General features: G+C 40.4%; 1 protein-coding gene across 1 annotated transcript in view; it reads left to right on the top strand.

Annotated features, from left to right (window-relative positions):
- Nucleotides 1-16,164, top strand: part of mrpl23 (mitochondrial ribosomal protein L23) — a 44,825-nt gene that overhangs the window by 15,021 nt on the left and 13,640 nt on the right. The window contains exon 4 of the mRNA XM_088299555.1: nt 4,525-4,598. Within this exon, the coding sequence (XP_088155681.1) occupies nt 4,525-4,598 (74 nt within the window). The remainder of the gene's footprint in view (nt 1-4,524; nt 4,599-16,164) is intronic.

Here is a 16,164-nt window from a genome sequence, read left to right as displayed (position 1 = left end):
CTCCCCCCAGAACTTCCTCTGGTTTTTGACTGATCAGACAATCTTTCTCTTAAGGTCCTATTCCATGTAATCTCGGTTTACTTCCCCAACATTGCTGTGTTACAATTAATTTTCAACTGTCGTTAGAACAATTTGAACCATTTCCCTGTCTAAACTACTGTGACCCACTCAAATGCCTTGTGTCAGTGACAGAGAGTTCTTGGTGTCTGTGTTGATGAAGTTTCATACTGCCACATTGCCACACAGTGAAATATTCAGAATTCCTTAAAACAGTTAAGTTGTGACTTCTACTAGTCCTCGTGGTTAGCCGTCTTGAACTTTGCATGTCTGCAGCCCAGATTTGTGTTAGTCTGTTTTCATTGCACAACAATTTTAAATAGGCTGTAGAAAATAAATCATTCCTTCGTTTGCCAAACAGATTATATTTACTAAAGTTGCGGGCATGCAGGAGCCTATTCCAGTTGACTTAGGTACGCCCTTTACTGGTCATCAACCAGACAATTTAGAGTTTTCGAAAGGGAGGAAACTAGGGTTGGGCGATAAACCGAAAATTTACTGTTACCGAAATGTATTACTATGACCGAAATCATTTTGCCCATGTCGGTAAATTCGGTGTTTAAAAAAAAAAAAGAAAAGCCTTTTCTGTCTGCGGCAATGTTCATGCCCCTTTAAGACCGCTACAGCGCCTCTAGTCACGTGACTCCACCCGTCTAATCGAGAAAGAAAACAGACGTCGCTGTCGTAGCTGGCGATTCAAATCCCGAAGCTTTTTCACCACCCACAACACAACCATGCTGTGCTGAAAGTTCAAAGTGAGAAGCAAGGTTCGACAAGTGACAACAGCCCATTAACGGAGGCGACACCAAACGAGAGAACGTCTCAGAGGTGGACGCGATAGCCTAGCACATGGCTAAAGATAAAGCTCCTCTCGATCCAGTGGCGCGCACAGGATTTAAACGCTTCATGAAAGCCGTACTCCACAATATGGACTACATCGGGCCGGGAGCTTCCACATCCGACTTGTGGTCGGGTCGCAACATGGATCCCTGATTGAGCCTGACTGTGCATTACATAGATGACGAGTGGCGGCTGCGCACCAGAGTACTCGAGACGCCACATTTTCCCCGATGATGCACACTTGTTTATTTGGCTTGCATTGACATTATCTTTCATTTTATTTAGCATTTTTTTGTTTGCCATTATTTACATCATGACAGCATCTTGGTGCAATCTATTTGCAGGAAAAGATTTTGCAAGAGGTACCCCTTTTCTTTGTGACATTGTTCAAGTCATGCAAAGCAAGCTATTTGGAATGTTTATACAAATGATTTTTGTACTTTTATTTTTCATTGAAAGTAATGTGTACCAGTTGGTCAATAAAAAAAAACAGTCAATATGCATTTCCTGCATTTATTTTGATTTTAGTCCACGGGGGGAATTTATCGTGCATTTATCGTTATCGAGGTAAAATTGCTCAATTTCTCGCGATATGGATTTGAGGTCATATCGCCCAGCCCGTGAGGAAACCCTAAATCCTCATAGGATGGCTCGAGCCTGAATTTGAAAAAACGACCCCCAAATTTGAGGGGGATGTGCTAATCAGTCGTCCGCTGTGCTGCCCATCTAAATATAATAATACGACCAGAAAAAAACTCATTGCTAGATACCGCAAAGCTTTTTAATGAGACATGCCACATCTGTCTGAAAATGTTGTGATCATTGAATTTGGTGGGGTAGTACAGAAACAGAACAACTTCATTCAAATGTTTAAGTAAAAAGGTGTGAAACTATGTTTGCACACTTCTGCTGCTAATAGAAAATGTTGTTTATCCAACCTGTAACCATAGCAACAGGCTATAATATCCCTGTTATCCGTAGCCTACATTGTGAAAGACTCATCAACACTGTTTACTAGGGTGGTGTCATTAAGGCTTGGCAAAATGGAGAGCCCCTTAGCAGGGGTGTAGATGGAAAAAGGAGGACTGGTACATTGGCAGAGGCGGCTATAGAAGAAAGGGTCTTTCGGGGCCTCTGTGATCCTGTAGTGCGTCAGAGAAGGTATCCCTGTCTATGTTGAGAGTTCCACTCCATTGGTAGCATAAAGACAGGAAGAAGCAAAAAAGAGTGAGGGGCGCAAACGACCCTTTCTCCCCTCCATGGGTAGCAGGGGTATTTTGGAAGGAGTTACCATGGATACCCTTCTGGTCTGGGATTTGTAATGTGATATCTGGCTGCCAAACCGCAATCTCTAAGTGGGAGAAAGTAGGAGTGGTTGCTTTTTTGAGTGTTCTATGAAAGCGTTGCCTGTGTTTCTGTATATGTTTGGAAAGGATTACCTGAAGTTGAAATGTTTTTCCAACATGCTTGTGTGTGTGTGTGTCCTTGGATCTACTGAGTCGTTATTTAATTGTTTATGGAGGGACAGGTCAGTGTCTTACAAAGGTAGTCATATTTCCCTGTGGATTTTCTCAGCAATGTGACCGCAAACACACATAGAGCCACACACATCTTACCTCTGTCTTCCACTCACACAGGGACCTCCAGTTGGCTTGGGGAGGGAGGGTATTAGCATTTTACAACTTTGCTTACGGCTTTCCCTGAGCAGAGGGCTGACATTCTCGTGACTATTAGCTACATATACCAGGCAAACACACATACACTCAAATGACCACAGTGGAAGGTTTGTTTTTTTCGCGTTATAATATATAACTGTTTCCTTGGCAACATCATTGACACCGACTGCCGTTTGACTTGACCAACAGCAAGTTGTCAAAAGGATTTAAGCATTCTGATGACCTGGCCACTGGCCTGTCATGCATATTGGTTGATGAGTTACTCTTGAACTCTTTTTCTCATCTACGTACTGTACTAAATTGGCACTAATTTATGAAAGAAATGGCATTTGATTTATGTTTATGATGCAAAGCTGCTAGTCTGACAACTCTGCTCCCCGCCTTACCACACGCACGCACACGCACACATGCACCACTTTCACTCCCCAAGTCCCCTGTCCTCCCTCCACTCGGTGAGATCTGACAAGAAAGACATGATGTCATTATCGTCTCCAGCTGGACAAGTGGTTAACCGACATTCCCTAGTCAACAAGATAACTCTCTGGTTTTTCCACCTAGACGCAAACTATGCAGACATTTGTTTGACCAGAGAATTAATCAACACATTGTCTTGGTATTCCGACAAGACAGGAAGATCATTTGATAATCCTGGCTTTTTGGGTGGTTGGTTGTCACAATTTGACTAATTTTGTGCAAAGTGGGTGGGGCCCATTTACCTTTCGGTATTATGCTTCTTTCATTACCCAAATGTCACATACATACATGCATACATTCATACAAACAAATCTTTCATTGCCCATAAAATAAAGCACAAACATTTCAATTAAACCTGGCATGACAGAGAAGAGAGACACATTCGGAAAGATAATAGTTGAACTGTTGCTGGACTCTTCCGTGAACAGGTTGCTTTGTATGGCGTAATCAGGCACACAGGTGGGTGGAGATGGTTATCCAACATCACACGCTGTTCTTACTAAAACTGGTGTTGTGCACAGATCCTGGGAACCCCCTAAAATGTCCAATATACCATTTATGTCACATATTTTCTGCATTCTGATGAAGTACAGTTCAGATACAACATTAAAAAATGATTCAAAAGCTATATTGCTGGAATGATTTGTGAAATAATGAGCTAGTTATTTTAGCCAGTTTGCTTGGTGTGGAACTCTATTCCTCTACGCTGAAAAATATTTTACTTAGTGTAAGATGATTCACCAACACCTCCAACCTGTGCTGAAAATGGCTTGGCCTTCCGCTTCTACTTATATCTCTATAATAGTGTAGAGCATTTTATTTCACCCATTGTCTTCGCCTCCCCAAATAAAAGTTGGTTGAGAGACAAAGATTTATATTTTAGGGGAACAAATGGGATTGGGGCAAAGTATGTATCGTGTTTTGTGACGGAGAGTTACTAGGTAGTCTTTATTTTTCCATGTATGTAAATAATAGTGAGTGTCTATGTTTTTAAATGTATTTTAAAAGTCTGGAGGCACTAATTAGATTTTCTCTGTGTCATTTAAATGTATGAATGTCTCGCAATAAGCCGCTTTACCTCACGAGGGTCGCCGGCCAACATGCTGGAGCCTATCTCAGTGGTCTTCGGGCAGTAGCAAGGGTTCACCCTGAACTGGTTGCCAGCTAATCGCAGGGCACACAGACAAACAACCATTCAGATTGTCAATCACACCCGGAGACAATCTACAGTGTTCAATCAACCTATCATGCATGTCTTTGGAATGCTTGAGGAAACCCGGAGAAAACCCACCTAGCCATGGGGGGAACAAATAAACTCCACACAGGAAGGCTGGAACGGGCAATCAAACCCTGCACCTCTAAACTCTCAGGCAGACGTGCTAACCAGTTGCTCACTGTGCCGCCTGTCTCACAATCCATATTTGCAGTATGTGATAATTACACAAATAAGTAATATCAGCTGTTCTTTATTTTTCAGGTTCCAACAAGAAGAGGAATCACCTTAACCAGAGGGTGAAACAGCCTGACTATAAAGTAGCTTATGTTCAGCTGGTAAGAAGACGCACATACATGTCTACTTTTTCCCAGTCTGTGTTGTTTGGAGCGCATTAGTTCGTTAACTCCTGTCTTGTTCACGGTGGGGGTGGACACCTTTTAACATTGAAGCCCCCAGCAGTGTATACATTAACAGACTGTTGATTTTTTTTATTTTACGCACACAATTGCCTAGAAATCATTTGCGCAACCGGCAACACTCTATAGGGGTTACTATTAGAGGAGTAATATATCACCGCCTAAATGACTCCAACTTAAGATTGTTCACAGCACAACAAAGGTCATCACCACTAGGGTGACTACCGATACCAGGTATCAGTATTAGGCCAATACAAGCCTTATTTTCAAGTGCTCCGTACTTGCGACGGAAACAGATACCATTGGTGGCTGATACCAATGGCTGACAGAATGTTTTCCTCCGGGAACTGTATCCATTTAGATCATATGCCTATTAAGATATAATTTAAATTACAATATATGTTTTGCAGGGTTTCATTCATTCTTTATTAATGTTAATAATGCATTATTAGTGTGTTTTTACAAAAATCTGTATTTATTTGACTTAATTTCTACATGGCTGACAGTGAAAGAGCTTGTCTCTTTTGAATTCCATCAACTTTGGCTAGCCTGACCACCGTTAGATTCAAAACAGCAGCAGCGGTACCATGGAATGTAACAACAATAAATGCGAATGCACATTCTTTATTTTTTTGTTTTAAGCCTTAGCAATGTGGTTAGCCACCACCTGTGACACTCTCAAGGCATTCATATTGAAATTGTTTTTTTCCCCCCAATAGGTGATGGAATGTTTCTGCATTACGAGGCAATCTTTTGACATAATTGTAAAATTTTCCGAAAGTGATCACATTTTTTGACTACTATTTTCTACAAAGCTTATATTTACTTGAGTGAAATCTTGGAATTAGTGTGAAATAAAAAAATAGAAAGTATATTTGCTGTCAAAGACTGTTCTAATAGCTTTATTTGAATATGATTTTTTTCGTGTACGACACAATTGTTGAATGATACGCCAAAGACTAAGATGGTATTCAAATTTGACTTTGCAAAGTGCGCAATTTTTTTCTATATATTTCTCCAATGAGTGATTAAGCATCTTTTTGAAGTGAAATTATGTAAAGGTCTGTCTTTGCACCAGTGATGCTCCTCTTGGTTTGGCTGCAAAGTGAGTAGAAGTCACCTGCCACAGGAAGTAACAGTTTTTTTTCTCTGAAAGTTGACATGTTAACTTTGACAGCCCTATTTTTCTCAATCCCTCACGTAAATTTGGTTAAGAATGGGTCATGGTTTTAGGACGTAGCAGCTTCTATGAAAACTCTGAAGCTTGCAGGCTGGCTGCATAGTTCGTCAACATGCTGTATCTCCCTCTTTTTTTTCTTTTACTGCAAGGAAGAACAAACCTGACAGTTAAGAGTGCTATCTAAATTATGGCAATACTTAAAGATGCCTTACGGTATTTTTATAGCACTATAGCCCCGGAAAGAATGAGAAATGGTGCCTTGATCGCTTCACTGACACTTACAATAACGATAACTGGAGCAGATAATAAGGTAACTTGATGTCATTTCACCAGATTGCGAGTATATTTTAAAGAGTTTGATACTATTGCTATGCGTTAGACTAGCGCCCACAGGTTAGCATGCCTTCGTAGCCCAAATGCGGATATGCTGCGTGCAAAACGTCGATTGATGCTTACTCGAACCAGTTACAAGTCATTGCAAAGAAGGAAACAGAAATAATGATACAAATTTGCACGAACCACTAACTACCAATAAGTGTAAACAATACCTGTACTTAAACAAAAAAGGAGTCCATGTTTCACATAGACGCTGTGGATGTACACAAGGCCAAAATGCGTAGAAAAGTAGAAAACTAGTATTTGTGCAGCACTGCACTCTTGACAGACAACGTTCTGCCTCGAAATAGATGAATAATGAAAATTGTGTAAACACAACAATTATGGTGTATGATTGAAGCAACCCTGAATCAGTCTTACTGTGTTCTGTTACCATGGAAGTAGTCTGGAATTTTAGTGTAGCCTGTCTCACCTGTCAATGTGTGTGTGTATCAGTCATGCGTGCCCAAGAGCAGGGGTCGGCAACATACAAACAATACTTACAAATAAAACGATGACCCATCTTCAGTGAAAAATACCTTCTGCATCTTTTTGTCCAGCAACATTTTATCTCAAGTGCCTTCAGTAGTGTGTGTAGGTGTGTTCATGTCTGATGTGATTGAGCGCTTGCAGACACAATTTTGCCCTTCGAAAACCAATGGCTAATGCTTGTTGAGGTACTGACGGAGATCGTATGCCCACCTGCCTCATTTGCATAATTCTTTTGGGAACTGAGATACCCAGATTACTCCAAGATTAATTTAAGCCCTCGTTCATTTTACAATGTCAAATATATATTTGCAAAATAATAGACATTTAAAAAAGACCCATTTATACAGTTAATGCACGTCAGGGCTGTAATTAAGACGTCACCTTGATCTTCAGACTCACAATTGTTAGCTGTCATCTGCGAAGTTATGTCAGCATCGTTTGTATTTAACATACCGTATTTTCGGGACCATAGGGCGCAACTTTAAAGTCCCAAATCTTCAACAAAACAAACGAGGCGTCTTGTAATGCGACACGTCTATTATATGGACTGAGCATCGCTCTCGACCATCGACCCTTTTTCCCATTGGGGTATTCGGAGTGCGTTTTAGCACACCCTGCAGGTCAAAGTCCGAGTCATCTATCCTTCGAATTGACTGTGACTAATACATTATGTGACTATGGTGTTTGGGTGATGGTGTAGGAGAAAGCCGGACAAAAGGGCAGCTGTCCACAATGTCGTAGTCTGTCTCATCATTCATGTTATTGCAAGCAAGAAACGTCCCAGGTTTAGACAACAGACTGCAAAAAATATAAAAGCCCAAAGCACACCACGCACATCTCTCTAAACAGCCATGTGATTGGCTGAGGCTGCGTGGCTCCCAAGAAGCCATTTCTGTAATTGGCTGAGGCTGAGTGGCTCCCAAGAAGCCATTGCTAAAATATTTTTGTGATATTTTTATTTCTTTTGGGGATATAAATGGCATGAGAGACACATGTTTTGTGTTAATCTTATTTCTTTGTTTCATTGTTTGCTTGTATGCTGAGTTTTTTTGGTTTTGATTTGAAACCGTGACTCTAAGGAGACCAGTCAAGTCCCTCCCCTGACGTTGTCTAGTAGATGTGTTGCCATGACATCTCTCATTGGTTAGAGTCAATGTTATTGGCAGCGACCCCTTAAGGTTCCATGACATCTCTCATTGGTCTGAGGTGATGCCTCTGGCAGTGATCCCTTACTGGCATGAGCACTGGTGAGCTAGCATGCATGCGCGAGCAAGCATGCGCGAGCAAGCATGCGCGAGCAAGCATGCGCGAGCTAGCTTGCGTGAGCTAGCTTGCGCCTCGTAGTGCGGTGCGCCTAGTTTAAATACGGAAATAGCATCCTCAACTGGTGTTGCGCCCTTTGATGCGGCGCGTCTTATGGCCGTAAAAATACGGTAGTTCATGTCGGGCGTTAGATAAAACGTTTCTTTTCTTGTTATTATCCATGATTTACCAACCCACAGTCAAATAGCTCATTAAATCTCGGTGCAGTGTGGCTCATCTGCATCTGTGACGCATGCATATTTTGAACGAGTTAAATGTATAAATAAAGGCCATTTTTTCATTTTAATGTCATAAGAGCACCATAGATGTCAAATTGAGAATTACATTTGAAAAATGAACAAACTAAAATGAAACAATTTGAAGTCAAACATGTATTATTTATTTTCCAAAGTCACAAAGAGCCACAGCAGAAGGATCAAAGAGCCACATGCGGCTCAGGAGCCGCTGGTTGCCGACCCCTGCCCTTGAGGATAAGTGTTTTCCTTCCAAGTGTCAATTACTTCATAATTACATTCATGCTTACTTGATGGTGAACAGCAGCCATAAATATCAAGCTGCAGGTTCTTTTGTTGTTCAAATTGTTTGATATAAAAGGTATACAGAGACAATTTCTTTGACTTTTTTACGTTTTAAAAACATGCTGCCTCTTACGCCTTCTGCCACCCCATGCACTCTTTTTCTCTTTCTCTTTCTCTCTCTCTCTCTCTCTTTCTCTCTCGCTCTCTCTCTTTTACACCCCCCCGCACACACGCTCACACACACACAGAATACACTTTCTTTTGCAGCATTTGGTACAAAACAAGTTTGTTCCTAATTGACTCCACATGTGGGAGAGTGTTCTGTAGGTCGATGCACACACCGAGGCCCCCATTCCACCCTCATCCTTCCCTCCATCAGCTAATATTGCAGCTGTAATACATTCTCTCTCTCTCTCTCTCTCTCTCTCTCTCTCTCTCTCTCTCTCTCTCTCTCTTGCTCTCTCCCCCCCTCTCTCGCTCATTCCTTACTCTTGGTTTGTGGTTGAGGGGAGGCCTCCTGTTAGCGGGGTTCCGTGACGGACATTTTCCTCAGTCTAAGGGGGTGACCCAACTGTTGGGTAAAAAGTGTGTGTGTGTGCGTGCGTGGGGGTGTGGGGGTGTGTGTTTGTGCACATGCACATGCGTGCAATGGCCATTGGAGTTGAATAAGGTCACGATGGAGTCATGCCAGATTGGGGAGGTCCAGAGACGGGGCAAATTTATCAGGGGCCGTTTGTGTATTATAGAGTGGAGGTGCTGGGATTGACAAAAACAGCAGTTGAGCAATGAACAATCTTTTGTCGATTAGATTGTTTTTAGGTCTGGCTACACTTGACGGGGACTGATGTGTCAAAGTGCGACTGGATTCATGCATAGCTAAGGGCTACGCTCGGAGGAAAAGTTATTTATTTACCGTATTTTCCGGGCCATAGGGCGCTCTTTAAAGTCCCTAATCTTGCCCAAAACAAACAAAGTGCCTTGTAAAGCAGCGCACCCACTATATGGACTAAGCATCACTCGCGACCATCAACCCTTTTACTCATTGGGCTGTTCGGAGTGCATGTTAGCACACCCTGCTGGTCAAAGTCCGAGTCATCTATGCTTCTAATTGACCGTGACTTATACATTATGTGACTATGGTGTTTGGGTGATGGTGTAGGAGAAAGCTGGACAAAAGGGCAGCTGTCCACAATGTTGTAGTCTGACTTATCATTTACGTTATTGCAAGCAAGAAACGTCCCAGGTTTAGACAACAGACAAAAAGCCCAAAGCACAACAGCAGATCTCTCTAAACAGCCATATGATTGGCTGAGTCTGAGTGGCTCCCAAGAAGCCATTTCTGTAATTGGCTAAGGCTGAGTGGCTCCCAAGAAGCCATTGCTATAATCTTTTTGTGTTATTTTTATTTCTTTTGGGTATATTGATGGCATGAGAGATACATGTTTTGTGTTAATCTTATTTCTTTGTTTCATTGTTTGCTTGTATGCTGAGTTTTTTTTGTTTTGATTGTGGTGACTAGTGAAGTCCCTCCCCTGACCTTGTCTAATAGGCTAATGCCAAGACACCTTTTATTGGTTAGAGTCATTATTATTGATAGTGATTCCTATTAGTTTCATGACATCTGTCAATGAAATGGGGTGATGCCTCTGGCAGCGATTCTTTATGGGATTGAGTCCTGGTAAACTGGCATCAGCTGAGCTAGCGCGAGCAGCCGAGCTAGCGCGAACGTGCTAGCAGGAGCAGCCGAGCTAGCGCAAACGTGCTAGCGCGAGCAGCCGAGCTAGCGCGAACGTGCTAGCGCGAGCAGCCGAGCTAAAGCGAGCAGCCGAGCTAGCGCGAAGGTGCTAGCGCGAGCAGCCGAGCTAGCGCGGACGTGCTAGCGCGAGCAGCCGAGCTAGCGCCTTGTAATGCGGCGCGCCTAGTATATGCATTAAAGACGGAAATAGCACCCTCAACTGGTGTTGCGCCCTTTGAGGCAGCGCGTCGTATGGCCGTAAAAATACGGTATTATCTGCTTGATTCTCCAAGAGGCTTACTCTGGGAAAATCCAATTTGATGTTGCACTTTTGACCTTGTTTTCCTGTCAAATAGATTTTGTTTAGTTTGTTTTTTTTAGAGCTCTTTTGAAGATTTTTTTTGTTTTATCATCTCAATGTGACTCATTGTCAGGATTGCATTTATTTTGCAAAGCCCTTATAGTTGTTGAGTCATTAGATGACTTCAAGGGGATAGGCTATTATTTATAAGCGCATTCTTTGTGCATGTCAGGAAATTCTCAGCTCATCACCATTCATTCAGATGTTGTTTTCATTAATAAAAGCAATATGTTCTGTCACTTTTGAATTTAAAGTACAGTTGGAATTTGGTGGAAAATCTCCCTCTGGAAAAGTATCCGCGATAATCAAGAGAGGATTTAAAATTGTTGGTCCTGAAGTTCTTGCTTGGTGCTCATTTTTTTCACATATGCCACCCACCTGACTGAACTTAAAGACTTGGGCTACTTTCAAAGTACAGGCAGATTCTGTTTTTATTTTTTGCCCATATGTGACCTTTGTCTGATATTTTTTGTCTATTTTTTATTTTTTTTATTTTTTGACAGCCTGAACCACTAAATTCCAATTTTCTTTATGACAGTCTGAACCACTAAATTCCAATTTTCTCAAGTTGACCTGAGTCATTTTCACATGTGGTCCTAGTTCGGATAGATATCCGATTATTTTTGCAATGTAACCTCAGTCTGAACAGACAAGTTGCATGTATCCAAGCTATACATCATCAAAAGCACAGTATGAGCTCCGCTTGGGTGGGGGAGAAAGTGCTTTGGAACGAGATTTGAGGAACATTATTGACTTTATATTTAACTTTAATTTATTATTCCCAATTGAAAGATGTATGATATAGTGGACATTTCTGGTGATAGTAATAATTCTGCCACAGAAACATTTTATTACATGCGGCAATGACATGACGTCATCTATCGTGGACATCTCCATGAAATAATAATCTCTATTATTAATAAGATGGTTCAATGCATTTCGAGCACATTTTTTTAAAAAGTGTGTATCAAACTGGTAGCCTTTTGCATCAATCAGTACGATTAAGTTGCTCTAAATTTCAAAAAGTTTTGTAACTCCTGACTTGGAGCATGAGACCATGTAATCAGCTGATTTGGCGCAATACTGTGGGTGGGGCAGTCTCACAATTCGATTAAATTTCAAATGTTTAGTTTGCGATTCAATTCGGTTTAGATCTGTCATGCTATGATTCAATTCATATTTAAATGCTCCGATACTGATTCAGTACAAAGTAAAAATACACAAATAGGAGTAAAGCTTGGCATTTTTTAAATAATTATTTAACCCTCACTTGTAAACATATGCGGCACGTTGTCACATTTTTTAGCAGTAAAAATCTGAAAATTAAAATGTGCTCATAATTTTTTTTGCGCATGTGGAGTATAAAAGTCAAAAGCATAAAAGTTGTGTATAATAAATTTATTCTTCGGAATTTTATTAAGAAAAATGCACGGTAATAATTTAATTGGGCCTATAGAGCAGTGGTTCTCAAATGGAGATGCAGTACTGTACCTTCGGTAGTACGTAAGATTTTCAAAATAGTGCGCTTAAACTGACATTTTCAGCGCTTATGCACACTTGCGCACCACTTACATGCAACACTTACTGTATGTGTACCTCTGATTTGAATCTACATTCTCTCTTGCTCTTGTTCTCTCTCGCTTCTCCTCTCTCTCTCTCTCTCTTCTCTCTCCCTTCTCTCTCCCTGTCCCGGGTTGCAGCAGTAAGCATGTATGCTTTTCTGGTTGCCAGCTGCAGCACTTAAGGGAGCAGAGTGATGAGGGTGCATGATGAAAGCTCTGGGAGAGTGACGCTGGGAATATATGAATGGGTTGGCTCCCTGCATTTCTGAATGATACAGTTAAACGCCAATCATCAGGTTCCCCACAGATGATGAGATCATACATCATATTGAGTGGGTACAAAAAGTCCACGAACGCCACGTTTTTCTCTTATTAAAAAAATGACGTCATGGAAAATTCTTTCAAAACATGTTCCGCCATTAATAAACTTATTAACTGTAAAACCCAACTATAGAATGTAATTTATTGAGAAACGGGTTTGTGAAGGGTGAGATGCTGTTTTAAATCACGTCATCATATTGTAGTACGGAATAATGTGAAATGAAAATGAATATTGTGGAATGATATTGAACAATATTCGACGTGAGATGGTAGTGAATATCAAAGAATGATATTTAATGTCATGGTATATGGGTGTGACAATACGTTTTTTGATCGATACAATAGGTACATTTTTTTAACTAATTAATCGCTAAAAAATACATAATTAGTTGCAATTAATCATTTTTTTTCTCCTGTATTCACTCGAAGAAAATTTTGTAACTAATGTAAAATCCCCAAATGTGAAGTGTGTTTTAAATCATAAATCATTCTAATAGTTTTCTTTGATCCTTGAAGACGAATTCTCAAAACTTATACAGTTCATTTATTTGTAAGCACCTCACTCAAGCAGTGTTGGTTTGCAAGGCCCAGTGGTAACTTGAGGAGGGTGTTTTGTTCTGAGATAATGTGTTAAAGATATACAGCTAATATGGTACTGTGTTTGAATTTGGCTTTGCAAGATATGCAAATTATTTTTGAAGTAAATAAAACTGAGTTCATTGAGTTAAAATATTTAATCGCGTGGATTTTTTTTAATTAATCTTGAGTTAACGCTTTAATTTTGACACCCCTAATATATATACGTATTAAATTCACATTTAAACATTTTCTCTTCCTCTCCCTAAGCAAGATATGCAGGATTAGCTGACACTCCCAACATGCTCCTCAAAATTGGTGATGAAATTCGTGTATGGAAAGGAATCCCAGACATTTTCCTCATGCTGTTTTCAGATGAGGTCAATAGGGGAGGAACCACACTTTGCGTTCTCTTTGTGTTTGGCGGCGCATGGCACCTCCAGGCACCTGTGGGATGTTTGCAGCCACGTTACATTGAAATTTACACCAGTTAATGTTCGCTTGACAGTTGTTTTGCCCCGAATGAAAGCCAGCAGAGATGAACCAAGGTGTGTCCTTAACCAGTCTTCTGTGCTCGCTGGGAGCATTGACGTCAAGCACAGATATCTCCTTGTGGTGTTTGAAAATAGTCAAAGCAAAGATTTAGAAACCGCACAGCAGAAGGGAGACTCGGCACACAGATGGTCAAATGTGTTGTCCCAATGTGGTCCTACATCGTAATAAAGTGGGCAGCTGATTTTTCTCCACATTGACGCGTCATCGTGTAAGTCAGTGGTCCCCACCTTTTTTCGCTTGTTTACCAACCGAACATTTTTTGTCATACTATGAGTAGCCTCTCACATATCCATGTTGATGATTCTCCAAGTAGACTGTCGGACAAATGATTATTCATTGAAAGTTTTATTTAGTTTCTTTATTTTGACCATTTAATTCTCAGACTTTGTCTTATTTTTAACTGAAATCAAACATAAAATAGAGTATGTTGCCTTGAAATAAAATAAAATATTTTGTTTTTAAATTTCTAAAACATTTGCAGTGCTGAATCATATATAAATGAACCCTAATCCTAACGAACACTTTAGGTTGTTGTTGTTTTTAGCGCAGAGTAACTTGTGTGTCTTTGTTCATCTGTGAAAAGAGTGGCAACGCACTAGCCATTGACCGCAGGGCAACAAACTGGAAGCTCCACCCAGATGATTTTTTTACTTTGACAAAGATTCGCACCTGACAACCACCATGCACCAGAAAAACGGACCTGCAGTTGTTGAATGGAAAATATTTATTTCCTTTATCTCCCAGATCGACTGAGAGACAACAAGAAATGGATGAATATAATATGAAGGGGAACGTGGCTGTTTGACTGACACTAGATGGCAACGTTTTGCCTCGTTCTTACCTTACCATTCTTCTGTGCATACCACTTGATTTTGCCTTTTTGCTGCCTCAAATTCGATCCTTTGGGTTTTGTGTGTGGTGTAGGGTTGGGGGATGAGACAAATTCATTGGCAAGTCTGAAATGCCGTGTTAAGGTGCAATCATAGTTGATTTCATGGTCTGCTGCCTTAAAAATCTGAATATATTAACCCTTGAGAGACATCTTGGTGGGGGATTTTATCTACATTTTAAAAAAAAGGAAAGAATAATTATATTGTGCAGCTGCAAAAACACTTTTTTGGGGGGGGGATTGGTGGGCCCGCAAAGATTCACTTTTTTTTCACTTTGTCTTGACTAGATTTCACTTTTGTGTCTGATGTTGATGTTTTTCTATTGGAAACATCCATATTCGATAATTGACTATCTCCTAACTATTACATATAACATCTTCCCCTTGAGCTTGAAAATCACATACTTTTGTTTTCAACAAAGGTGGCTCCTTTTGTTCTCTAAATAACACTGCACGCACGGACTTTTGAACCCCTAGCTGGCCCCCTTCAAAAACAAGACAAGGGGTTTCCCATTCAGAAGAATGGATCGCTTTACTTTTCCCAACCGGTGCATGAACGACAGCAGTTCTTGGTCGCTTTGTAAACAATTTCCTCGAGCATACCGTGCCATTAAATTGTTGATGAGTAAGAGTAGACAATATAAAGGTTTGGACAAATAACTGAAGCCTGGTGCCGATGTGTTTATCTAGCTGGGAAGGTGGTGGGAAGGGGCGCAGGATGTGGGTGTCCAGCCCCGATGCTTTCTATTGCTGCTCTCCGGTCTGAGTGAAGCTGTGGCTCTGTGGAGCAGCCGGCTCGACGGGGAAATGTTGCTTATCTGTAAGGAATTTTATTATTTTCAACTATTTGGATTGCTGTGGCTCGCACTCTCATTCCCTCCCTCGTCTTCCTTTTCACCTAGTCACGCAAACACAGGCTTTCCTCACACAGCCCTGTCTGTCTGCCAGGCTGTCGCTCTGCTTCCTTCCCTTCCCTTCCCTGGCCTGCCTCACCCTTGCTTATCACATCAATTAACATGTTTAACTTGTGGCACTTTGCCCTCATTGCCCTCTGTGTTTAGCCCATTTTTGCCGATTATAAATCGCATTGCCTTTTTTAATTCTAATAAACACTTTTTTACAAAATAATATGCGTGTACAATTTAAGTTGAATAAATATTTTATTTTTAGCATATGTTGTTTCTCCTCTTCTTTAAATCACAGATATAAACATAAAAAAATTGAAATGACTTTTTTCCTTTTTTTTTTTTTACTTTTTAAAACAATAAAATATATGACAATTAAGAGGTGGGCAACGCTTTTAATTTAATGTTTTAATAATAGTTGAGTGTTATTAACTGAAAGAAAATACAAAAAAAAATGCATTTGTTAATCTCAGTCATATTTTTATCATTACAGAAATGTCACCTTTACATAATTACAAAGTACGAACCTTGTGACTACATTATAACTGCACATTTATTATTAGTCAAATTTTAGTCAGTTGTTTTAGATTCTAATTGTGTCGCGTTTCTACTTCTACTTTTCACTTATCATTCTCGTACTGTAAATCTTTGTGAGGAAGGACTGGGCCGATACTTTAATTAATGTGTTTACGT

Source organism: Idiotropiscis lumnitzeri, chromosome 6 (assembly GCF_059441095.1).
Source record: "Idiotropiscis lumnitzeri isolate Australia: NSW breed Sydney's pygmy pipehorse chromosome 6, RoL_Ilum_1.0, whole genome shotgun sequence".
NCBI classification, from domain to species: Eukaryota; Metazoa; Chordata; class Actinopteri; order Syngnathiformes; family Syngnathidae; genus Idiotropiscis; species Idiotropiscis lumnitzeri.
Note: the sequence above shows the minus strand (reverse complement) of the source record. Positions and strands in the feature narration are given on the sequence as shown.